Below are 26,562 nucleotides of genomic sequence, written 5' to 3'. Positions count from 1 at the left end.
ATGACAATATAGCTTATGGTACTACCATTTAAGCAGAAACTTCCTAAAATATGTAATGATAGAAGTGCTTTACTATGCTGCATGGGTGGCACAGATGGCAAAAAGTTGCAATATTATTGCACAAACTTAAGGGGGGGGGGGGTTACGATGAGTGTGGCTGCACGTAGAGGGAGTATGATTTCCACGCATATCGTATCTATCATAATATATCTGCAAAGGTGAAAATTGTTGCTGAAATCTATGCCAGCTCTGAAAGCAAGCAGCTTGATGTGCCTGTATTCATGTATAGGTGCGTGGCTCTTCATAAATTCCGTGTACACTGGCAGGGTATTTTGTATGACGGCATATGAGATGATAAATCCTCCCCCCCCCAATAGACTGTAAAATTATTGCCTTATTAAATCCATAGAGTAATATCTTTATCCATGGAAATGATTCTTGCCTCTGTTTTTTTTGTACATTGTGTAAGAGACAAAGAATAAAGTTGGAAGCTACTGACCTGTTCACAGCTCTGCCACATGCGTCCAGCTTTGACTGCTATGGAAAGTGATTTGTATGCGGCTCAATGTATTTTACATTAAGTATCATCCTGTTGGAGGTTCCTGTTTTCATTGGCTAAGAACTGATAGTATAAGTGAAGACCTATCCTCTTAGTCTGCATTCACACTTTCCGTAAAGTTGTCCGTGCGCACGGAGCCGTGTATAGGGACAAATGTATATCCTATTGCTTTGTATTGGGCTATTCACATGTTCAGTGTTTTCACGGATCTCCAATCCGTTCCATTTAAAAATAGGACCTGTCATATCTCGGAACGGAAGCACGGATCTGATTCTACATAGAAATCAATTAGATCCGTGTTTTTCACGGATGTACACGGATTTGACATCCGTGTTCGTCCGTGAAAAGCATGGATGTGATGTAATCAATGTAATTTAAAATGCTTTAAAACAGATCCGTGAAAAAAACAGACACGGATGCAAAACGGATGACAAAACTGACTCTTTTGCACGGATCACGGAGGTAACTAGCAGACCACAATCACAGACCAGGAAAAACACTGAACGTGTGAATGCAGCCGGGGGCTAGGTTCACACTATGTAACTGTGCGGCTGTATTTTTTATGCGGCTGTAAATGTGCGGATGAAACTCCGGCCGTGGGAAAAAATAGACATGCGGCTGAAAACATACGGTCATTTACTTGGAAATCTGGTTCAACTAAAAATAACAAATAAAATCTTAAGAAAGTGATGCAAACACCTCTGGATGCATCTGGGAAAGCAGGGAACACAGTTTACATGAATTGCTATTACCGGGGTTTGCGATCCTCTGCAGTATGCCGATGTCTCTCATGGTTAATATATTAAAATAATAAAACACATTTTCGTTGTAATAAAGTGCCTTTCGTTGTTCAATAATTAAATTTAAACTAATCCATCATTTTGCAATTAAATATACTGTTAAAATAAATAGATATATAAATAAATGTATATTTATATATATATTTATTTTTTGACAGTATATTTAATTGCACAATGATGGATTCGTTAGAATTAAATTATTGACCAACGAAACTGAATTTATTTCATCGAAAATGTGTTTTCTTAATTAAATATTAATTAGTACAGGAAGCTTCATAAGCCGTTAATTCATATTGCCGGCAAAAGAGCATTCTGTACTAATCATCACTTTACTTTAATGAAAACATCAAATGTTTCTTCTAATTATGTTATCACAATAGCATTATTAGAAGAAACATTTAGAATTATATGTGCGCTCAGCTGATTGGCTGATCGGCTGAGCGCACATATAATGAGCCGCACAGTGACTTCATTGTGCTGCGGACCAGCAAAGAGGACACATCGGGGTGAGTATAGAGCTCTCCCCACCCCCTCCCCAGCACTGCACCCCTCCCAGCAAGGAAGGGGGGGTCAGTTAACCCCTTTCTTGCTGGGATGGGTGCAGTCTGACATCAGTCTGGCCCCCAAGGGGTTAAGGGGGATGCAATACATCCTCCCTTAACCCCTTGGGGGCCAGACTGTAAGCAGCGATCTGTAAAGATGCTGCATACTGTAAGGTGCACAACACCGCTCACAATGATGGGTGTTGTGCTCCTGTTTGTGTGTTTTTGTGTGTTTCTCCCTTTTTGTTTTTCAGATATCGGTATCCTGTGGATTACGTCGGATTCCGTGGACTACGTCGATGACCAGCGTTTTTTTTAATGTTTTTTTTTTAATAAAATGGTCAATGAGGGGTGTGGGGGTGTTTTTATTTGAATAAAAAAATTTTTTAACTTGTCTCTTGTCTTTATTTCTTTACTTTATAGACTTAGTAGTGGAAGCCGTCTAATAGACGGAATCCATTACTAAGTTGGGGCCTAGTGTTAGCCGGTATAAAATGGCTAACACTAACCCCCTATTATTACCCCAGTACCCAATGCCACCAGGGGTACTGGGAAGAGCCGGGTGCCAGTGGTCCCGGAGCGTCAAAATTGGCGCTCCTGGACCGGGCGGCAGCAGGCTGGTAAGATTTAGGCTGGGGAGGGCCTAAAACAATGGCTCTTCCCACCCTGGTGTTACCAGGCTGCTGTCATTTGGTTTTTAACCCGGCTGGTTATAAAAATAGGGGGGACCCTATGCGTTTTTTTTTTAAGATAAATAATTAAAAAAAAACGCATAGGGTCCCCCCTATTTTTAGCACCCGGCTCTTCCCAGTACCCCTGGTGGCATTGGGTACTGGGGTAATAATGGGGGGTTAGTGTTAGCCATTTTATACCGGCTAACACTAGGCCCCAACTTAGTAATGGATTCCGGCTATTAGACGGCTTCCACTACTAAGTCTATAAAGTAAAGAAATAAAGACAAGACACAAGTAAAAAAAAATTTTTATTCAAATAAAAACACCCCCACACCCCTCATTAACCATTTTATTAAAAAAATACAACAAACAACCGCTGGTCATCGACGTAGTCCACGGAATCCGACGTAATCCCCAGGATACCGATATCTGAAAAACAAAAAGGGAGAAACACACAAAAAACACACAAACAGGAGCACAACACCCATCATTGTGAGCGGTGTTGTGCTCCTTACAGTATGCAGCATCTTTACAGATCGCTGCTTACAGTCTGGCCCCCAAGGGGTTAAGGGAGGATGTATTGCATCCCCCTTAACCGCTTGGGGGCCAGACTGATGTCAGACTGCACCCATCCCAGCAAGGAAGGGGTTAAGTGACCCCCCTTCCTTGCTGGGAGGGGTGCAGTGCTGGGGAGGGGTGTGGGGAGAGCTCTATACTCACCCCGATGTGTCCTCTTCGCTGGTCCGCAGCACAATGAAGTCACTGTGCTGCGGACCCGCTAATTATATGTGCGATCAGCCAATCAGCTGAGCGCACATATAATTCTAAATGTTTCTTCTAATAATGCTATTGTGATAACATAATTAGAAGAAACATTTAATGTTTTAATTAAAGTAAAGTGATGATTAGTACAGAAAGCTCTATTGCCGGCAATATGAATTAACGGCTTATGGAGCTTCCTGTACTAATTAATATTTAATTAATAAAACACATTTTTGTTGAAATAAAATCAGTTTCGTTGTTCAATAATTTAATTCTAACGAATCCATCATTTTGCAATTAAATATACTGTCAAAAAAAAAAAAATATATATATATATATAAATATACATTTATTTATATATATATTTATTTTAACAGTATATTTAATTGCAAAATGATGGATTCGTTAGAATTAAATTATTGAACAACAAAAGGGACTTTATTACAAAGAAAATGTGTTTTATTAATTTAATATATTAACTATTAGAGGCATCGGCATTCGGCATCATTGCCGGCTATTTTTGAAGTACTCCGTACGGACCGCCTGTCAATCCACGGCCTCATTTCCAGCCGCAAACAATGGTCTTGTTCATTTTTTACGGGTCCGTTTACGATAGGGCCGTAGATTCATACATAGTGTGCACTGTGCAGCCGTATATCGTATACTTTCCAGCGTACGCATGAACCACCAAAAATACAGCCGCAAATACAGCCGCACAGTTACATAGTCTGAACCTAGCCTAATGGTGAATACTCTCCTCAAGCCCGTGTAGGGTCAAAATGCTCATTATACCCCAAGATTAATTCATTAAGGTGTCTAGTTTCCAAAATGGGGTCACTTATGGGGGTTTCCAGTATACAAGCCTCCTAAATCCATTTGAAAAAGAACTGGTCCCTAAAAAAAAAATCAGTTTGGAAACTTTGACGAAAATGTGATAATTTGCTAATAAATTTCTAAGCCCCGTAACACCCTAAAATAGTAAAATATGTTTACCAAATTATGCCAGAATAAAGATGACATATTGGTAATGTAATTTAGTAACTAATTTATGTGATACGACTTCCTTTTTTTTAGAAGCAGAAAATTTCAAAGTTCATAAAATGCAATTTTTCATGATATTTTGATGTGTTTCACAAAAAACACACAAAGTAGCGACCAAATTTTACTACTAACATAAAGTGCCATATGTTACAAAAAAACTCTCAGAATCGCTAGCATACGTTAAAGCATCACTGAGCTATAAGCGCATAAAGTGAGACAGGTCAGATTTTGAAAAATTAGCTTGGTCATTAAGGCCAAAACAAGCTTTAGAGGCAAGGGGTTAAACATTCAGTGTGGGGTTTATTTGTACTTGAATTTTTCTGCATCATATTTAGGCCTGTTGTATCTAAAACTTTATGGATGGGGTTTTTGTGTAAAAGCATCTAGGTTAACCTTCTTAACATATAAAGTGGTGTAGATAGATAGTAAATCTATCTCTTTAGTGACCGGCCTATTTTGGGCCTTAAAGAGGTGGTGCGGCGCTAAACAATTATTCACTAAATAACACACATTACAAAGTTATACAACTTTGTAATGTATGTTATGTTAGTGAATGGCCCCCTTCCCCGTGTCCCCCCACCCCCGGAAGTGTAGTGCTCTATACTCACCCGATGTGTGTCGACCCTAATCGCGGCTGAGCAGCTGATGACGCCGCAGAGGGGGGCCGCCACAAGGGACAGTCGGAGTGATACCAAGTTTAAATCTTTTTATTTTTTTATTTTTTTTACTATTAGCAATTTGCCACAATAGTAACTATATGAATACGAAAGAGTGTCAGCTCACCAAATAAATTTGCTTTCCTTTGAATAATAGCCAGGTCCCCGTAGAGGAGCACGGGGATGAACTCGGGCCGCCCCCCAGTAGCAAGTCCAGAACAAAAGTAAGTGAAGTCTACAGCTCCAATAGCTTAAAAGTTCACGACTTTTTGTGGCATATGAATAATTCCTAAAAGCTTTAAAATCACACTGATGCGTTTCGCGGTAACCCCCATAATCATGGTGATATCACAATGTACAATTACATCTTTTTGTATGCTACTTAATGGCACCAAATACAAAAACACTGCCCCAAACAAGGAGGAGTGGAAATGAATCATAAGATCACAACAGAGTCATTTAACCCTTTATATACATATGGTTACATCTGATAAACCGTTCAATCCTTTCTGTATGTATGGTTACATTCCATATGGCATATGACCTGCTACAAAGAGGGGAGTGCATTATGTCTAGAAATACACGAATCCAATCCCCTCCACGCTGGGGTGTCAACACCTTTTCAATGAAGGTAACCTGTAGGTTAGAAAAAATCCTCCTGGTGGTGTTTAGTTAACCCCAACACGGACCTCCGTAACTGTAACCTCTGTGCTTTTGCTTTCCTTTTAGTGCTGCCTACATATTGCAGCCTGCAGGTGGGACAGTAGGTCAGGCAAATGAAATAACTTGTGTTTCAATTTAAAAAAAAGAAACACCCTAACATGGTGAGCCAGGTATCATGGGTAGGAATGGACTCACATACCATGCTGGTGTAAGTATTCGTTCACACACAGAATCCTGCTACAAGAGAGGAATGTATTTTAAGATTATGTTTTTGATGTCTCCAAACTGGGGACTATATGAAGTGGAAAAAAAGCACAGAAGAAATCTGATTCTGATTACTCTGTTCTTTATCCACTCCAGTCCTTTCTGTAGGTTAATAAGCTCCACTCCGACTAATTAGCTATAATCTTTGTCCTGTCTATTGTGTGTCACCTGTACCGCTGTGCCGGAAGTCCCAGAAGCCTCTGCCATTCTCCCGAAGTCCTCCAGAGCAGCCAAGCATCTCTGAGGTTCTTCGATGAGATGCTTGGCTGCCTGGGAGAGGTTCGGGGACCTCCGGCGCAAGCAGTGTCTCATCATGCTGCCTGCGCTGGGAACATGAGGGGAGACGTGCGGCTGCCGGGAACAGATGACAGGTGAGTTGAATTGTTGTTTTTTTTTTTTTGTAGCGGTCGCCGCAACGGTGGGGCGAATGCGGCGACCATTCCCAGTGTATAAGACGACCCCCGACTTCTGGGCAAATTTTTTGGGGTTAAAAAGTCGTCTTATACGCCGGAAAATATGGTATATAGTTTTATAGATTGGGTCGTTACAGATATGGCGATACCAAACATGTATAGGTTTTGTGGTTTTTAACAGTTTATTATATGTGGAGAAGAAGCCCGGACCTCACAGTGGGACCTCGGATTACTGGTGCTGTCATGATTTGACATCGGCATTTAGCAGGTTCCGGGTAGTTATTGGGAAAGATCTGCTGTCATACTGACAGCTAATCTACTGCAATGCTGCTGCTTGTGTAAAAAGGCATATGTATCAGAATAAAGTCCGTTAGTGACTGCCGTGAAAAGGCATATTGGCGGTCACTAACGGGTTAAGATGTATTTTTTTTAATTTTTTTATTTTTTTAGTAAGAATGGCAATGTGGATCTATCATATTTATGTATTCCATAGACATAGAGTTATTTTCCCTTGTCGGGGTAGTACTAAAATACAGCTACTCTTTCAGCAATGTGGCAACCATGCCTACGAGTCAAAACTTGACTCATCTAGAAAGCCTTAGGGTCCTATTCCACGGGCCGATGGGGGCCCGATCAACGATGTAAACAATGCCTATTCCACGGCCCAACAATCGTTAGCGAGGACATTAAAATTATACTCTCATTTGCATGGTTTTTCTAACTCGGTACAACACACCCCACCAGCTATACAGATGGGGTCTTACCCCTAGATCCATGTTGGAGTTGTAGCGAACAGGGGGGAACGTTAACACACGTCTTCTGGACGTGCCCCACCCTTACCTCGTTTTGGGAACAAGTGACCAAGGACATCCAAAAGATTTGTGGTCAGTCTATTACTAATACTCCACAACTGATGCTATTATGGCTACCTCCCTCACACATTCAGCTATCCAAGCATAATCTTATAGTTCACCTCCTTACTGCTGCCAAACTACTCATACCTGCACTCTGGAGACAATCCACCCCACTATCCTTTTCTGGCTTCCAAAGTGGACCATATACGCACTCTGGAATTGGCGAGTTGGACACTAAGGACACTAAATTTGAACAAATCTGGACTCCTGGGTTGCAATTAAAATTGGCCCATCATGTTGGGCTTTGATCTAGGCTGGCCTCTCGGGTTCTCTGACTTTAACGGTTCTCACTTTCCCTCTTTCCCCTCCTCCTACATTTTCTCTAGTACCTTCCATGCAGCATATTGGCACCAAGCGCCTGTGACGACTTCCACAACCTTGATACAACTTGTTCATGCCCACCTCTGGAGACAAAGATCCGAGCCACCCCCTTTCCCTGGTTGTCTGTCTGTCAGTTTGTTTCTTTGTTGATTTCGGTTGACAACTACTTGCTAGAGTCGTGACTTTCTGATATCTATATCATGACACCACTTGCTCACACTTACCTGTCTGTTATAAGTCAACCTATGTTATTTCTTTGCTTAAAACAAAGAATTCCAGCCCTGGTCTGCAGTTAAAAAGTATAAATCTTCTATATTACAAAACCTTCTCATAACAGGAAAAATGCATGCAGTTGACGCGTTTGACATATGTAGCAACCTTTGCTCTATTTAAAGGGTTATTGTTAGCTGTAGTGTACGTGTGTGTAAAACTACAACTCTACGAATGCCTTGACAGCGGCGGTCATTTTTCATGCCTGGATTTTATTGTTTGTACAGCTACACCAACTTGTGATTGTTTGCTTAAACTTTTCGGAGGCATAACAGTAAATGATGGGATCCAAACAGCAATTGGTGCTGAATAGCAGGCTTGTAAGGTAAAAGGCCATTTCAGCATTATTTAGTAAAGTACACATAGATGGGAAAAAACAGTTGATTGTAAATGCCATGGTTTTGACGATATGTACTGGAATGAAGCAGATTATAAATATAATTAGGGAGACAAATATGGTCTGCAACGATTTGGAAACCATGGCAGACGTGGCTGCATTCATTGGATTCACCTTGAGAATATATCGATTGGACAGGACAGGAGACTGTAACAGACCAGCATTGTGATGAAAGGAATAAGGAGACCTGAGAAGAGGACCATCCAGTTTGTCACAAAAAATAAAACCGCCTGTTCTGTTTGATGGATATTCAGGCATTTTATGACTCCATAAACCTGAGATGTTTGTAAAAGGAAGAATACTGGAATTCCTTGTAAGAGCAGAGAACACCAGATAAAGATGCAAAGCTTTTAGATAAATGTTTTTTTGGTCAAGGCCTTTCTTTTATCATTGTGGACAATTGTAAAGTATCTGTTAATGCTGATTAGGGTGAGGAAACAAATACTTCTATACACATGCGTGCCGAGGAGAAAGCCCATAAACTGGCAGAAGAAGGTGCCGAAGATCCAGCGGTCAGTCCACCAGTAGGTGACAATGAGAGGAGCAGCCGGGGTGATGATAACATCAGAGATGGCCAGGTTAAACTGAAGAATCACTGTGGAGTTCCAGTCTTTTACACGGAACCAGAATATCCACAAACTAATACAGTTGAGCACAAACCCCATAAAGTAGGTAAATCCCAGGAAGATGGAACCGAAGAAAATACTTGGTAGAGGCTGACACCCAGTGTAATTTTCAGAAGTGTTCGCCATCCTGAATGTTGTTTTGGGCTGAAATGTGAGATGAACAGATGAGAAATTACAGATAACCCTTATATATTCTGTCATTATTCAAGGGCTGATGTATACTGTAGTTAGTTTTATATGAATGTGTAACTTAAAACAAAATTGCAAGGAAGTCAAAAAAGGAGTATGACCAAGTATCACAATAAGACAAATAATAAAGGTAATAGTAAAAATAATAATAATAATAAGAATATAACAATAACAATTTCTGCAGCGCTTTATTATTCTGGGTTACATAGACATTAGAATTACATAATTACACAATAGTTGCTCAGATATTAGGAGTGTGGGCCTTGCTGCTCACAGGAACAGGGATTTACAGAGACAAAAGGCAGAGAGTGCTTTATTTGTATAATAACCCAGCCATCACATACAAATATGTTAGTGTACATAAATGTGGATGAGCCTGATACACAGAAATGTACAGATGCTAGAGATGTACAGAAACTAAGGTCATAGCTTATGGGGGTACTATGAAATATAACAAATAGAGGAAACTGTAGGGAATTTTATAATCCTAACAAATATCAAAAATATACCCAATCCTTTAGTAACATGTATTGTAAATCAAAGTATCATTGCAGCGTGTAATCTAAAAACACTGTATTTCATTAGGTTTGCATTAAAAATATAGTTAACCAATAGTCCAGGAGGGAATTCTCATAAATACAAATATCAGGTGTCAGATCACTTCTTACAATTATTCTTGTTAACCCTTATTTAATAAAGTCAACCCACTTTTCTGTTCCCTGGGTTCTCGGCATATCCTACACCATCTATCTGGACATGGGAATCCGTGAGTGGCTTGGATGAGCCTGGGCATCTTTTTGTTTGCATTGTGCTGTTTCTGCTGGCATTGTTCAGAACAACCTAATAGTTTGTGCCATAAAATCAACATGGTGCACAATACTGGTTGTTTTACCTTATCATTGTTTATATGACCCTTTATGCAGTTACTAGAGCCAGGGTCCACCCTTTGTTAATTAGACTTCCTTTAAGAAATCACAGGAATTGGACATTGATTTTATGCTGTTATGATGGGTGGTTTCCTATTTGTTATGGGTGATGTGGCCCTTATGTATTACGCTCTTGCTTGGTTATTGTTGGTCTCCTGATGAACCCAAGTTGTGGGTGAAACGTGTTGAGACCCTGGTGCCAGATGTTTGTACGTCACCAGTAATGCTATGATATATCTGTCTTTTGTGAACAGAAAAGAGGGTCGATTTTATTGAATAAGGGTTAACAAGAATAACTGCAAGAAGTCACACTCACACTTGATAATTTTATTTATGAAAATTCCCTCCTGGACTATTGGTTAACTATATTTTTAATGCAAACCTAATGAAGTACAGTGTTTTTAGATTACATGCCGCAGTGATACAATGTTATAATCCTGCCTAAAGTAATATGTTCTTAGGGCACGCTTAAAACTGCGGGTGTTAGAAATGAGTTTGTGTCCTTGGTATTATATTGGCATAACCCGATAGCAGAATGTAGAGCCCAGGTAGGGTAGTAGATACAGGTGAACGAGGTAAGAAGATGTAGCAATGTCGAGAGCTTTATGGATGAGTGCAAAGATTTTGTACTGTAATCTAAACTACCAGTAATAAAAACATTTTATCTTGAGGAAAAGTCAAAGAAAGTCAAAGGAACTTGAGATAAGTATGATAGCCAAGCTAGATAGAGGGCTTTATGGCATAAAAACACCATAATAACTCATATTTAGATAGAAATATCGCTGTCATACAATGCTTATATTTAAAGAGTAACTCCCAACATGTTAAAGATTGAGCCTTAAAATTGTTGTATTTTAAAGTTATATAGTAATGTCTTTATCCATATTCATGATTAGTTAAACTGTTGTTCCTCTCATCTTTTTGAGTGGATCGTGTAAGAGAAAAATAATAAAAGTGGCCTCTAAGAAATAAGCTAAAAAAAAAGTCACTGACCTGTTCACAGCTTTGGCACAAGTGTTAGTAATGCTGCATAAAGTGTCCTTTACACTGTTCAATGTATTGTACTATAAGTAGTGCTTCCTCTTTTTTTGGTAATTACAGACATGGCTGGAAATTGATAGTAATGGTGAATACTTATCCTTTGTTAGATGGGTAAGTGAGAAGATGTATTCTGCTACTTGTAGGTGGGTCCTCTTTTTCCCCCCAGTAGTCAAAGTTGTGTAAGCCAGACCAGGCTTAGGCTATGTTCACACAATGTATCAGACCGACCTTTCCGTGACCCCGGCCGGGTCACAGAATGGCTGGTCTGTGCCCGGATCATCGCAGCCGGTACTTAGGTACCGGCCGGATGATCCGTCCGGTCGCAGGGCTCTGATGCGGGCGCATCAGCGTGCGCCTGCATCAGAGCTTCCCATAGCGCACCATGAAGCGAGCGGCTGGAGACGCTCGCTTCACTGTGTGAACTGACAGGTCTTTCTGTCAGTTATCTGTGGCCCCGTATGGGATCCCTGCTGGAGCTTATATGATGTGTATATGCTCCGGACGGGATCCCATATCAGATAAGGTTATGTTGCGCTCCACAAAAGTACTTTTACGTAGTGTGAACATAGCCTTATGGTGTAAGTCATAATACGGACTTCACCTTTGAACCCTCCCATGGAAGTGCCCGACCAAACCCCCCCTCCCTTCCCCCCTCCCTTCCCCCCAGACTGGTCAGAATGGCTGCTGCCCATGACATCACTTTTGGTCATTGTCTGTCTCAGCAAACCTGTGGCACAGAGCATAAGGACTTGAGCAGGAACTTGACAAGACCAAAGGGTCTGTAAAAGCTGATGTGGACCCCCTCCCTCACCAGCCTGATTGGGCTGATATGGTTTCCAGGAGCGCTGTATAAAGCTCCTGCAGCAGCCGCAGCATGTACCAGCTATGGCTGCTGCAGATGCTTTATACCAGAGAAAATGAGTTTTATCCCCCCCCCCCCCCCCCCCCGCGCATGACAGGCAGAGATGGGGAGGTAGTCATCTGGGTGGCTCACCGCCCGTGTCTAGTCACCGCTCCCTGCCTGTCAGCACGCTTCAAGGGATGATTGACAGGCAGAGAACCTCTCTGCCTGTCATTTATCCCCTCCCTTTAACCTCTTAAGGACATAGGACGTACCGGTACGTCCTATGTCCTCACTTGCACTTCAAAGCGGGGCCCCGCTTTGAAGTGCCGCGACCCCGGGTGCCGCGTGTAGCCCGGGACCGCCGCTATTAGCGGGCACGGTCTGATCGCCGTGCCCGCTAATTAGCTAATCGGAGGCAGCTGTCAAAGTTGACAGCTGCCTCCGATTACCGGAGGCAACGTTTCCCTGGTGTCTAGTGGGGGAGATCGCTCCTCCGGGACCTTGTCCCGGAGGAGCGATCTCCGTTACTGATGCCGGCCGGGGACGCGTCCAAGATGGCGCCGTCCTCGGCTCGGCACTCGTTTACTTCCGGCTGCAGCAGCCGAAAGCAAACGAGTGCCGATCTCATGGATCTCTGCAGCATATCTATGCTGCAGAGATCTCAATGAGAGATCCAAGTGTATATACTAGAAGTCCCCCAGGGGGGCTTCTAGTATATGTGTAAAAAAAAAAAAAAAGTGTTGTTAATAGTAAAAAGCCCCCTCCCCTAATAAAAGTCTGAATCACCCCCCTTTTCCCAGGTTTTAAATAAAAGTAAACAAATAAATAAATAAATAAACATGTTTGCTATCGCCGCGTGCGTAATCGCCCGAACTATTAATTAATCACATTCCTGATCTCGTACGGTAAACGGCGTCAGCGCAAAAAAATCCCAAAGTGCAAAATTGCGCATTTTTGGTCGCATCAAATCCAGAAAAAATGTAATAAAAAGCGATCAAAAAGACGTATATGGGCAATCAAGGTACCGATAGAAAGATCAAATCATGGCGCAAAAAATGACACCTCGCACAGCCCCATAGACCAAAGGATAAAAGCGCTATAAGCCTGGGAATGGAGCGATTTTAAGGAACGTATATTGGTTAACAACGGTTTGAATTTTTTACAGGCCATCAGATACAATATAAGTTATACATGTTATATATCGTTTTAATCGTAACGACTTGAGGAACATGCATAACAAGTCAGTTTTACCCCAGGGTGAATGGCGTAAAAACACATTTCCCCCAAATAAAAGAAATGCGTTTTTTTTTTCAATTTCACCACACTTCGAATTTTTTTCTGGTTTCGCAGTGTACTTTATGCAAAAATTCAGCCTGTAATTGCAAAGTACAATTAGTGACGCAAAAAATAAGGGGTCATGTGGGTTTCTAGGTGGAAAAATGCAAGTGCTATGACCTTTTAAACACAAGGAGGAAAAACCGAAAACGTAAAAACGAAAATGGGCCATGTCCTTAAAGGGTTAAGGAGACTCTGTCAGCAGGTTTATGCTGTCCTATCTCTGGGTAGCATAAACTAGTTGCACATGTAGCTTCTCAGGTGGGAAAAAGTTTGATGTTTCCATATTACTACAGTAAATTAGTTCATATTAATTATTATTCATGAAGTATTCAGAACCAGAGATGAAGAAAAATAGAGACTGTTATGCAATAATGACAGTCATTGTAAGAAGTAAATCTCTCATCTCAGATGTCATGGAAAAGGGAAATGAAAATTGAAACCTGACAGATAATCATACCTAATAATAATTCAAAAGGGGGATTATACAAATACAACACAGCATATTCCGTCAGATGTAGCAGAGTTTAGGTTGTGGGACAATATGCATATTCATTGAGAGGTACTCACTAGAACTGTGCGAACCTCAAGCCTGTTTGGGTTCTTCAGACCCGAAGCATGCAATTTTTGATTACTGGTTGCTGCAGAAGTTGGATGGAGCCCTAGGTAGTCCTGGGAAATATGATGACAGCCTATGGCTATAGTATGTATCCATAAGGCAGCCTGAGGTTTGTATCCAACTTCGGACAAACCCAAACAGGGTTGAGGTTCACTCAACTCTAGTGCTCACAATTGGGAGAACACAATATTGTTCCAAAACTGACTAGTTTGTTAGCTTGGACATTCTCTATTGCGATTGATTAGTATAGGACAACTACACCAGTTTGTTAATGTTTGCCTAAACTTTTCTGTGGCATAACAGTACAGGATGGGATCGATACAGCAATTGGTTCCAAATAGAATGCTTACGAAGTAAAAGGCCACTTCAACATTTTTCAGTAAAGTACACCTAGATGGGAAATACAAGATGATGGTGACTGCCATGTTTTTAGCAATATGTATTGGAATAAAGCAAATTATAAAAATGATCAGGGAGACAAATATAGTCTGCACAGATTTGTTGACCATCACATTTGTGATAGTGTTCATGGGATTCACCTTCAGAATATATCGACTCAGAAGACTGTAGCAGACCAAGGTTATGGTGAAAGGAATGAGGACACCCGAGAAAAGGACAACCCAGTTCCAAACAAAAGATGGAATTGCCACATTTTTTTGATAGAGACTAAGACACTTTGTGACTCCATTCATTTCAGAAGTTTTTAGAAGAAAGAAAATTGGAAATCCTTGTAAGAAAAGACAACACCAGACAACGATGCAAAGTTTTGTGATAAATGGCTTTTTTGTGAAGGCCTTTCTATTGCTGTAGACAACTGAAAAGTATCTGTGAACACTGATAAGGGTAAGAAAATATATACTTCCATACACATGAGTGCAGAGGAGGAAGAGCTTAAACTGGCAGAAGAAGGTTCCAAAGGTCCAGTGGTCGGTAAAAGAGGAGATGATGATGAGAGGAGCAGCCGGGGTGATGATGGCATCAGCAATGGCCAAGTTGAACTGGAGAATCACAGTGGAGTTCCATTGTTTTACCCGAAACCAGAATATCCACAAACTAATACAGTTCAACACAAACCCTATGGAGTAGAGAAAACTTAGGAAGATCGGGATGATGGGATTAATCGTTTGAGGCTGACACCTCGTGAAATTTGCAGAAATGTTCATCCTGTGGTAGGCGCGGGTGTTTTAAACTGAAAAATAAGATGCAGAGATGAGACACTACAGATAAACCTTACAAAGCCTGTCAGAATTCAAATTAGCTTCATTGGAATCTAGAACTCCTTAATCTAGTGAGGCAAAATAGCAAGATAGCTATGAAGCCAAATATAACCAAGCATCACAATATGTGGGAAACTTAAATTGTAGGATATGGTTGTTCTGTAAGAAAAGTCACTATCACATTATGTTCAAGGTTGGAAAACACCAGTTCTACTCTACATAACAATCTATTTTGAGGTAAAGTCAAAAGGAAACATGGATAACAATTTGCCAAGCTAGACAAGATGAATTTATTACATAGAGAGGATCATCACTTTAGTATTTTTGTAGTTTTTGACATGATGTGAAAATACACCCACTGAAAATACTGAGTGGGCTTTGACATGGCAGCCATTGCAGTTCTCTTGTCCCTCGATATCTCCTCATAGAAATAAAGATTGCCTCTGTTCCCTGCACTATGTAATAAAGTAGACCTTAGTGTCTTTACCCATATTCATGGGCGGTTAAACTGTTTTTCAACTTGTTTTATGGTGCATTGTTCAGCATACAATTATTAAAGGTGGACTGATAAGAAATAGGGCACTTACCTGGTCACAGCTCTGCTGATGTCTGACAATGGCTGCTGTTGAAAGTGATCTGTACGATTTTTGGTGTAATGTACAATAAGTATCATCCTGCTGAAGCTTCCTCTTTTTGGTAATCACAGACATTGGCTGAAAACTGTTAATAAAAGTGCACATTTATCCTCTGAGAGAGGAATTACTTCAACTAGTACAGTCTGGTGTTGAATCAATTGCCATGGAATATGGGATCATTTGGTGAAGTGAGACAGGGTGGTCAAGGAAGAGTTCACAATACGTTCAGGCGTTGGCCCAAAGCCAAGTCAATAAAATTTATCTCTCGTAAAAGAACCAGTTAAGCCTATGATGATTAGAGATGAGCGAACTTTTCTAAACGTTCGGTTCGACCGAATTCCGGATTTCTTCGGATTTCATAGTTTAAACCTTCTATATGATATGGAGGTAGTGTATTTGGTTGAATTTAGGGCTCTACATGTCAGTAACATCATCACATCAGTAACATACATTTTAGACCTCAATATTCATCTTTACAGGGTCTATGCAGGAAACTCACCATTACAGGGTCTATGCAGGAAACTCAGTAGTAGGTGGCAACGTAGAGTCCAAAAACACCTGGACTTGCTGTTTGAGGTGTCCCGCTATGTCCTGCTGCTGTCCAGGTGCTCCTGTTACCCCGGCCTCTGGCTGCATGGAAGCGTGCATCATGGGCATCAGGCTCAGACTGGTGCCGCTGCTCATGCCACCCAAGCTGCTAGAGGAGGATGTGGAGGAGGCAGCGCTGCTGGTGTGGCCCTGGTGGGAATGGCATGAATGAGAGCGCCGTGTTCCAAAGGCTGCCACTAACCGTGCACCCAGCTCCTCTCTATAATAATAAATTTTTTCCTCCCGTTGTGAAGGGTGAATGAATTCACACAGCTTGTTGCGATACCGTGGGTCCAGTAGTGTGGCCATCCAGAACTCGTCCCGTTGACAAATGCTTTGCAAGCATGGGTCAGCCCGAAAGCATATCAACATGCGCTTAGCCATTTCCACCAGGGAGTGGGAAGGATTCCCCGCCTCCATCTCCACAGCATACTGCCAATGGGTACTGCCTCCATCCTCCTTATCCTCCTCATAGCCCTGCATATCCTCCTCTGGTCTGGCAGGAAGGCTCATCTCCTTCTCCTCCACCCGTCTCCCCTAAGAGTTGCTGTGTGTACAGGTCCTCCTCCTCTTCCTCAACTTCCTCTGCCTTCCCTCCGCCAAGCCTTCCTCCAGCGACCCAGGCTGTGACAGTGTGACAGTCGCATCGGCTCCAGTACATGAAGCATGGGTATGATGGCGCTCAGTCCTGTGTCTTGCCCACTGGACAGAAAAGTGGCCTCCTCAAAGGGTCATAGCAAGCGGCAGGTGTCACGCATGAGCTGCCACTGCCCGAGCTCCAGGTTACACAGGGGGGTTGCCGTGTCCGCCTGCATCAAGAGGAAATCAGTCAAGGCCTTCCTCTGCTCAGAATGTTGCTCCCATTGTCACTCACCACCGTCCCAACTTTGAGATGGCGTGGAGTCAGCCACGAGAGGATTTCCGTCTCGAGCAGGCGGTGCAGCTCTTCCCCTGTGTTCCTCCTTTCCCCCAGGCAGGCTAGGTGCAGCACAGCGTGACACCTCCGTGCTACACCCAAGTGGTACAAGTGAGGAACACTGGCGATTGAGGAGGCTTTGGACCTACTGTAGGAGGACCGCGACACAGGAACCCTGCTGTGACAACGGGGTGGTGTCATTGCCCTTCCCTGGCCAAGTTGCTGGGGGTCCGCCGGCCATATTACATTTACCCACTGAGCAGTAATGGACATATACTGCCCTTGCCCGTCATTACAGTTCCAGATGTCTGTGGTTAAATGTACATGTCTGCTCACTGAGTGGCTCAGCGAGTGAGGAACCTTTTCGCGAACATAGCTATACATGGCCGGGATAGCTGTGTTGGAAAAGTAGTGTCGACTCGGCACCTTCCACCGTGGCTCCGCACACATCAGTTCATGGAAAGATGCTGAGTCGACAACTTTAAACGGCAGAGCCTGGAGCACCAGCAACTTAGCCAGGTTAGCGTTCAGCTTGACTGCTGCGGGCTTGCTGGGTGCATATGTCTGCCTGCCGTATAGGGACTCCATGATGCCAAGCTGCCTACTGCTAGCAACACAGGGGCCACCAGCTGAAGAAGGGAGTGAAGCCACACTCCCTTCCACAGAGGAGGTCTGACTCTGTGAAAGGCGCCCTGACTATTGCTGCTTCCTGCTGCTGTTGACCGCTGGTCTGCCTGGGCTTTCTGTGACCCACTATCACCCGTATCTCCCAGGCGGAAAGGTGGTGGTGCTTCATATGAGCAGCCATGGCGCTGGTGCCAGGATGGCAACTCTTGCCTCTTTTATTGTGCCTGTCGCACAGGCGACAGATGACCACATAGGTATCCTCCGGGCACTTTTTAAAAAACTGCCATATGGGCGAGGTGTACAGTCTAGTACCGACAGGCTGCGAGGATGGGCGGGTGCTGCCGATACTAGGACCTGCAGTGGAGGAGGTTTCCCCAGTGGTCATCTGCTTGTCCCGGCTACGCTTGTCTGTCTGTCTGCTTTGTAGTTGTGGCGAGCCTGCTGGCGAACGGATTCCCGGTTGACGAATCCGTCGAATAAGCCAAATCCTGCCGTGGATCCCATGTAACATCCGATGTAGCATCACCCTGTTCCAGAATGATGCTATCATCCTCATCAGGCTCCTGCCCAGCCCTCTCTCGTCTACTGCCTACTGCTATCCTGCCAGGCCTAACATGGGCCTGCTCTGATATCGCCCTGACACAGCTATGCCCTCCACTTGATTGTCCCCTGTCTCTTCCCCCATGTGCTCATCGTCATCAAAGAGCAGTTCGCTGCTCATAAACGCCAACAGTTCCCTTGCAGGCGGCGGTTCAAAAGTTAGCGGGATGTTGCTGATGATGTCAGATGGAGTAGGTGGGGGAATTGCTGCGTGCCCGTGCCAAGTCAGGATCGTGTCCGAGGTACCCACAGATACCTGGCTGGCTGTCTCACTACTCATCCTTGTGGACGTCGAAGTGTGAGCCAGCCACTCCAGGACTGTGGAATTAGACGTGTGGACACGACCCTGGTGTGACAAAGGAATCTCAGGCCACTGGACCCTCTTCCTGCGCTATTTCCTCTTCTGCCTCTTGAGCCAGACTCTCTGCCCTGCCCTCTGCTTGAAACTTTTTGTGAGGTTTCCTGCTGCCGCTGTGCCATGACTTTATATTCAAATTAGGATTTCTACACTTGGTAGATGAGAACAGTATTTTCTGTAATACAGTCTAGCAGGCGTCCCACTTTAGTACTTGTCTGTCTGTATAGCAGTTTTTTTTTAGAGTTTTATGCTACACACATGCACCAGGTATATTTGTCTCTCAGGATAACACGTATGTGATAGACACTATCACAAGGGTCCAACTATAGGACTTGTCTATCTGTAGAGCACGTTTTTGTTCCGTCCACCCTTTGCTCTCCTATGCCTAATCTATCTATGTTTCTCCTCTCCGCTTTCCTAATCTTTTGGTCTTTGCTTTTCTACAATATCTTCTCAGTAGTACAGCAGCACAAGCAGCATTTTGGCAATGACGAGCTCTGTGCACTGCTAGTCTCCTTCCTCTCTCTCTCTGTGCAGACTGCGTAGTGCGGTCATGTGACCGCTCCTATTAAAGCAATACCGACGTCACACAGGGGGTGGGCTACTGCAAGATCCCTGCTGATTGGATGTGTTCCGGGCATCATGGGAAATCGCTTTTCCCATCCGGAACACTTCCTGCTTTCTAAAATGGTGGCTGCCATTTTAGAAAGCAAGAAAAAAAAAATTCGGAGCGGACTTCCAAAAATCTGAATCCAATCGGACTCAGACTTTTAGAAAAATCCGAACCGGATCCCATACTGGCTAAACTGGTTCGCTCATCTCTAATGATGATTCCTCCTCATTCAACTATGGCTGAGAGTTTCCCTGCTTCTTGGTTTAAAGCAAAGGACAGAGGAGTGCTTCAATTGCATAAATTCCCCATGGTTCTACTCGGAGTTCTGCTTGGGTAGAGAGTTGGAAACCTCATAAAGTTGAGGAAATCGACAGTTCTCTCCTTGAGTCCACCCTAGTAGCCCAAGAAGCCAAGTCAGTTAAAGGGAACATGTCACCCCAGAACCCACCCGATACTTACCTACTCCTCCTGGGAGCCGCACAGTACAATACCTATAACCAGGGAAGGTCTGCAGGTCAGGAATTTTTAGACCATTGAAATTTGCTCATCTTTCATTGGTGTTTTGGTTGTACGTAGTTTATAATGACTACATGTTTGTAATGAAAGCCATTTCTCTGTAATGAGCAGACTGGTGTCAATAAAAGCCATCGATTTCTGAAAAGGACCGCCTTCATCTACTTAAGAAGAGGAGGAAAAATCATTGTAACAAGAGGTTAATCTCATACTAGCTCATCTGACATGACTTTACATTGCAGGCTGGAACATATTTTGAGTTTACTGCTCCAGCGTGCCCAAAAGTGCCCACGAGATGGCGCTCTCTTACCACTTTTAATATTCACTGTGGCGTCTGTTGCATCTTTGACTTGTTCTATACAATATTTCAGAACAATTTTTTCTAAATTTAGTTCACAGGGCATTATTGTTTAATCTTTGGCATAGAAAATGATGTTGGTGAAGGGACCTGGATGGAAAATACTGATATAGCAAATGTTGGAACATTAATTTCTTTAGTCTATCTACAGGACCCATCACATCCTACACAGGCAGATTGGTTTCAGTGAGAACTCTGTAATGGTTTATTTCCCCTGTAGTTGCAATGTAGCTGGGAATTTTAATGTGAAGAATTTTTTTCAACTTTTCAGAACTCTCTTATCAAAGAGGCTCCACACTTACTATTGCATATAAAACTATAAGGCTATGTTCACACAACATCAAAAATAGAGAAAATGCGACCGATTTTGCCGCGATTTAACTGACTGCAGTGGCAATGCATTAAAGTCAATGGAAAGACGGACGTCCAATGCACACAATGTCGTCATGATAATTTTTTTTGGACGTCTTTTGCAAACAGCAGACGTTTTTTAGTAGTTGTTCACACACAGTTTTTCTTTTGCCACCGTTCTTTCTCCGTTTTTACTATTAAATTCAATGGACTTTTCAGTTAAGCTGCATCCGAAGGGCAATTAGTAACCAAACTAGAATAATGTACCAACACCAGTCACTGCACTAAGAGGAGGCCGGTCTGCTAAATGACGTCTGTTATTTTAGACTCAAAATGACAGATGTCATTTTAAACAGAGCTGAAAAAACGTGTGGACATTGTAGTTGTAGTTGTCGAAATTCAAATACACGAAAGCAAGAATGAGCTAACATCACTTTTCCAACATTTTCCATTTTTATGCCAGTGGTAACCCTACCTGGCCTAGTTTTGTCATCTTCTGCCATATTTCAGGATGCCGTCACCATACTGTCCATCATCTCCACTGCCAGTAATGGTGCGTTGCTGTCTGATTCTTGTTATCTTGGAGTCAGGTTCAGTTTACATGATTTTCATGTGGACTCCAATGCAAAATCCATGCCCTTTATTTATATGTTCATCTATGCTGCCATCTGCATGATTCAGAATTTTTGATGCATGGTTTTGAAAACTATGGAACAGAATTGTGACATGTGGGAAAAGTAATGTGACTATTTTCCATGTGATTTTCCTGTAGAAGTTGCGGTGGGTAGCTAAGATACAGATTACCCCCACTGAATATGGCTAAATCTCTGAAACTGAGGCAAAATACATGACATACAACGTCAAAGTCCGACTTGCAAACACAAAATCCATCATGTAAAAGTGACCAACAGGTTAGGTCAATCAGGTTGGGCAGGACTGTACTCCTGCGCCTACCCCACAGCACAAGTGGTGACATATGTCATAGGGTCAGTTTTCCATATTTTTATAGATGATTCTAGGCAGCTCCTTCTCGGAATGAAGCCATCCTGACAGTCAGCTGTTATCTAAGCAGCACACAACCACTTTAAATAAATGTGTGGCCATGTAATGAATAGCTGCATCCAGTTAACCAGAGTAGGAGCCGTTCTCTTTGCATAAAACAGTCCCCTTGTTTTACTATAGGCTATACTTTACTCTGCACTTTTTTTATCATGGAAAAACCTTTGGTGAGTTGCTGTTAATGGATCTTATTCATATAACCTGATATAGAAATAGCTTGTTAAAAATTTTGGATTCCTAATACCATGATATGAAGCTGGATCTTTAGACTACATGAGGCTATGTTCACATTACGTAAGTCTCCGGACGTAGCACGTTCCGTGAATAAGTGGCCGGAGATTTACGTCACTTACGCCAGGATCGTACACGGCGCCGTAAAAAATTAACCAGACCATTGTTTGAGGACAAAAATGCCGTAACTTACGGCGGTCCCGTACGTAGTGGTGATTTCTTCATTTTTCCACTTTTCTTTGCCGCTCCAAAAGGTTCTGTGAGGTGTCCGGGGCTAGGCAAAGATTTCCAAGTAAAAGACCGCTGTCAGATCGCTACGTAGGGCGCTCGGGAAGCGTAAGTAGACTACGGGCGTAAGTTCGCGGTCCGTACGTAGCCGGCCGCAACTTGCGTAAATCCCCGTCCGGAGTTTAACACGTATATGTCCGGCCGCGAAAATATGTGGCCGGACATATACGTAGTGGGAACATAGCACCCAGGTGCTTTGCAGAGAACTGGAACCACATCCTATTCAGGAGAGCTCTCCTTGTACACTTTATAAGGTGTAATGAAGAAGATCCGTCATCAGAAGCAGTAGCTTGCTTGTTTCTGGCAGAGGCAGGACATTTTTTTTTACAAAAGCAAAAACAATACGAATCTAGTAAAAACGTGTAGATTTGTTGACTATATAGCGTAAGAAGGAGCTTTACTTTACATAGATCTGGGCAGAAAATATATAATAGAAAACTTATTTAGTATTATATACATACATCATTATACAACATTATGCATTATACAGTATATGTGTGTGTGTGTGTGTGTGTGTGTGTATATATATATATATATATACAGTTTTGTTGGATTCAGTATAAATAGCTTAATATTAATAATTTTTTTTATAAATTATTCATATTATTATTAATTATATTATAACATTTATTATTATTATTCATACATTAGTATACATATTAAACTATTAATATAAAACTAATTAATATTGTATAATATTTATATATTTATGATTTATTAAAAACATGTCTTGTGGCATATTTAGTTTCGAAGGTGAGCTGATTCTATTATTGTGCTACAGAAAAATAGTTGTCAGTAATAAAAATACATGAGTTGAGTCGGAGTGTGGGAACCGTAAGTTTGGCTTAGGAAGAAGCTAATCTCTTCTAAAAGGGAATGGGAATGTGACCGATAGTCACTCCAAGATGTCTGAAAAGGAATGAACTATTTATCAATTAGACAGATGCAGCACAGCTCAGTCAGATCGACTAGTGCTAAGTTTGTTAGTGTCTTTATTCATTTATTTTTTTTGCATCTTAGTAGTCTCCAGATATTGCAAAATTACAGTTTTCAGCGCATACTATAAATGAAATCATTTTTCACCCCCAGTCGACAGTGAAAAACCTGTGTCGGTGGTGCTCACATTTGGGAGAGGACAATGTTGCTCTGGAGCTGACCCCACTTGGTTACTTTGGGCATTTCCCAGTGTAATGTTCTGATCTTGTGCATGTTTGCTAGGATGACTACACCAGCTTGTGAATGTGTACTTAAACCTTTCTGATGCGTAGCAATACAGGATGGGATCCATACAGCAATTGGTACCTGATAGCATCCATGTGATGTAATAGATCACTTCAACATTTTCCAGTAAAGGACACATGGATGGGAAATACATGGTGATGGTAACCCCTATGGTCCTGGTGAAATGTACTGGAATATAGCAGATGATAAAGATGATCAGGGAGACACATATGGTCTGCACAGATTTGTTGACCATCACATTTGTGTTCATTGGATTCATGTTAAGGATATAGCGACTCAGGAGACTGTAACAGACTAAGGTTATGGTGAAAGGAATGAGGAGGCCTGAGAAGAGGATGATCCAGTTCCAATAAAAAAATAAAACAGCTTGTTCTGTTTGATGGATACTGAGACATTTTGTGACTCCATGGACTTTAGAAGTTTTTAGAACAAAAAAAAAATGGAATTCCTTGTACAAGTAGACAAGACTATAATGCAAAGCTTTGCGATAAATGGCTTTGTGGTCAAGGCCTTTCTTTTAACATTTTGGGCAACTGAAGTATCTGTGAATACTCATTAGTGTAAGGAAATATATACTTCCATACATGTGAGCATTTAGAAGGAAGACTTTAAACTGACAGAAGAAGGTTCCTAAGGTCCATTGATCAGTCAAAGAGTAGATGATGATCAGAGAAGCAGCCGGGGTGATGGCAACATCAGCAATGGCCAAGTTAAACTGGAGAATCACAGTGCAGTTCCATTGTTTTACCCGGAACCAAAATATCCACAAACTAATACAGTTCAGCACAAATCCAATGAAGAAGATGAAGCTCAGGAAGATCGGGATGAAGGGATTGATAGTTTGAGGATGACACCCGGTGAAATTTGCAGAAAAGTTCGCCATCCTGAATGTTGTTTTCACCTGAGAAATGAGTTGCACAAATGAGAAATTACAGATAATCCTTATAAATCCTTTCATATGCCTGAGGTTTTTATATGCTTGTTTTTAAAATTAGCCAAGTTAGAAAATAGGGGCAAATGGCATAGAGACACCCCACTGCAGTTCCCTTGTAGCTTTTAAGGAGGCACTCCAGGAATGCAGCTTTTTAAAAAAATGTTTTGCTGGTCTGCCCATAAAATAATAATTAACACATATTCATCCAACAGCTCCACCATGGGTCCCTTTGTAACTTCTTCAAGTCTTCAGCATATTGTTTTGGACGCTACTTCCGAGATCTGTCTCAGGAGTAGCCTTCAGAATATTCAGCAGGGGAGCCGAGGATGTCACAGTGGGATCCCCACGAGGACCTGTAGGGTGAATATGTGTTATTTATTTTCTGTATAGCCCCACCAAAATATTTTTTAAAAACTGCATGCCCGAAATACCCCTTTAGCATGGCATAGAGGCAGCACCTATTGTGGTTATATTTTAGTATTTCACCGCACAGTAGGCGTACTGAATACCTTGTGGTCTTTCACATGGTCTAATGGTAGCCCCCATGGCAGTACCCTTGTGTTCCTACTACAGTTACACCTAGAGCTGTATTTTTAGATAATAATGCTTTTAAAGAAGCAGTTCAGTTTTTTTTTTTCGCCCCCCCCCCCCGGGTAGCCGCTGTCAAGTATACTTACAGAAGATGATCGGTGTCCCGTTCCCGTCCCGCGGTGCCATTCAAATCGGGCGCGCTCTTTTCCGCCGGCGCTGTGACTCCTCTTCTCGGCCTTGTAATTTGAATGCCGGAAGTCACGCGCTTCCATAGCGAATGCATGGAAGCGAGTGGCTTCCGGCGTATAATCACTGGTCAGAGAAGAGGACTCGCAGCAGCCGGCGGAAGTGAGTGCGCCCGATTTGAACGGCACCGCGGGACGGGAACTGACCTACGGGAACGGGACACCGATCATCTTCTGTAAGTATACATGACAGCGGCTACCCGGGGGGCCGAAAAAAAACAAAACTGAACTGCTTCTTTAATGCTTTTATTTGTATAGCGCACACAGATTCTGCAGCACTTTACATAGTTTCGCCAATTATTGCTCCCTGTCCCCATTACGGCTCATAATCTAAATCCACCTATCTGTATGTTTTTGGGTGTGGGAGGAAACCGGAGTACCCGGAGGAAACCCACGCAAACACAGACAGAACATACAAACTCTTTGCAGATGTTGCCCTTGTTGGGATTTGAACTATGTTTGCATATGTTATTATGCATGTTAACCACGGGTCATTTCTATATCTGTTCTTTCTTACTATATTGTGTAAGATGATACACAAGCATATCCTATTTTTGTTTTGTATTGTCAATTGCTGGGATACAATTGATCTATTGCTTGGTGTAGCATATATACACTGTCGTATACATATATTGTGTAAGATGCAAAGAAAGAAAGTGGGAAAGTTGGATTGGTGTAAGCAATAAGGCACTGACCTGTTTGAGCTCTGTCACAAATATCCGACAGGTTATTTGGCTGGTGTGGAACGTGATCTGTGCGTTTTTTGATGCCATGTTCAATAAGTACTATTCTACAGGAGCTTCCACTACACTACACTACTTCCACCTGAAGACACAATGAGGGGAATTTAATAACCCTAATATGATAGTTTCTGACGTTTTACCTCCCCATGCCTGGCAAATTTACAATAATCTGTAATAGAAAGTGCCCTAAATAGTAGTGGAAATCTATAGCTTTAATTAGCGGATGTGGGAACATAGTCAAACTAGCAAGCATAGGCATACTGAAAACAGCCAAGGTACCAGAGTACACAAACTCCAGTAAAAAAGACAGTGATACAAAAGCCATAGAGCCAGAAGTCACAGCATGCTAGGGGTAAAAAAAAAAGAATCGGCAAGTCTGAGTAATGGCAGCAGCAATAAAACAAGTTTATAATGCCAAATCATAAGCTGGACTTGAGGTTGGAGTAGTCCAGAGGCTTTGAAAGATCTGGCCCAGACCCTAGGTGTTTGCATGTTTGCATATCCTTCTCTTAGGGCCCACTCGCAATTAACTTCTTAAAGAGGCCACTGTATTTGGAAGCATTGATTTCTTTATGTACCTCTTCTCTGGCTATTTTACTTTACTACACTTTAATTGGATTGGATTTACCTCTAAATTGGCAAGACTGTTAAATGTAT

The 26,562-nt window shown here is 42.2% G+C and overlaps 2 protein-coding genes and 2 pseudogenes across 4 annotated transcripts in view; 1 reads left to right on the top strand and 3 right to left on the bottom strand.

Moving 5' to 3' along the window:
- Positions 1-26,562, top strand: part of CYSRT1 (cysteine rich tail 1) — a 157,577-nt gene that overhangs the window by 16,085 nt on the left and 114,930 nt on the right. For 2 of the 3 annotated variants that reach the window (XM_069986422.1, XM_069986425.1), the window contains exon 3: positions 5,192-5,258. The exons of the other annotated variant lie outside the window; for it this stretch is intronic. Coding sequence is in view for 1 of the 2 variants with exons in the window: in XM_069986425.1 (XP_069842526.1) it covers positions 5,218-5,258 (41 nt within the window). In the remaining variant the exon portion in view is untranslated. The remainder of the gene's footprint in view (positions 1-5,191; positions 5,259-26,562) is intronic. 3 annotated transcript variants of the gene reach the window in all.
- On the bottom strand, positions 8,079-9,028 carry LOC138765775 (P2Y purinoceptor 4-like; annotated as a pseudogene).
- LOC138765774 (P2Y purinoceptor 4-like) lies at positions 14,069-15,019 on the bottom strand. Its single transcript, XM_069942827.1, has one exon. It carries the CDS (start codon positions 15,017-15,019, stop codon positions 14,069-14,071), a length of 951 nt encoding a protein of 316 aa, XP_069798928.1.
- Positions 23,283-24,335, bottom strand: LOC138802594 (P2Y purinoceptor 4-like; annotated as a pseudogene).

This window comes from Dendropsophus ebraccatus, chromosome 10 (assembly GCF_027789765.1).
Source record: "Dendropsophus ebraccatus isolate aDenEbr1 chromosome 10, aDenEbr1.pat, whole genome shotgun sequence".
Classification (NCBI taxonomy): Eukaryota; Metazoa; Chordata; class Amphibia; order Anura; family Hylidae; genus Dendropsophus; species Dendropsophus ebraccatus.
The sequence above is the reverse complement of the archived record's forward strand: the minus strand, read 5'-3'. Positions and strand labels throughout refer to the sequence as shown.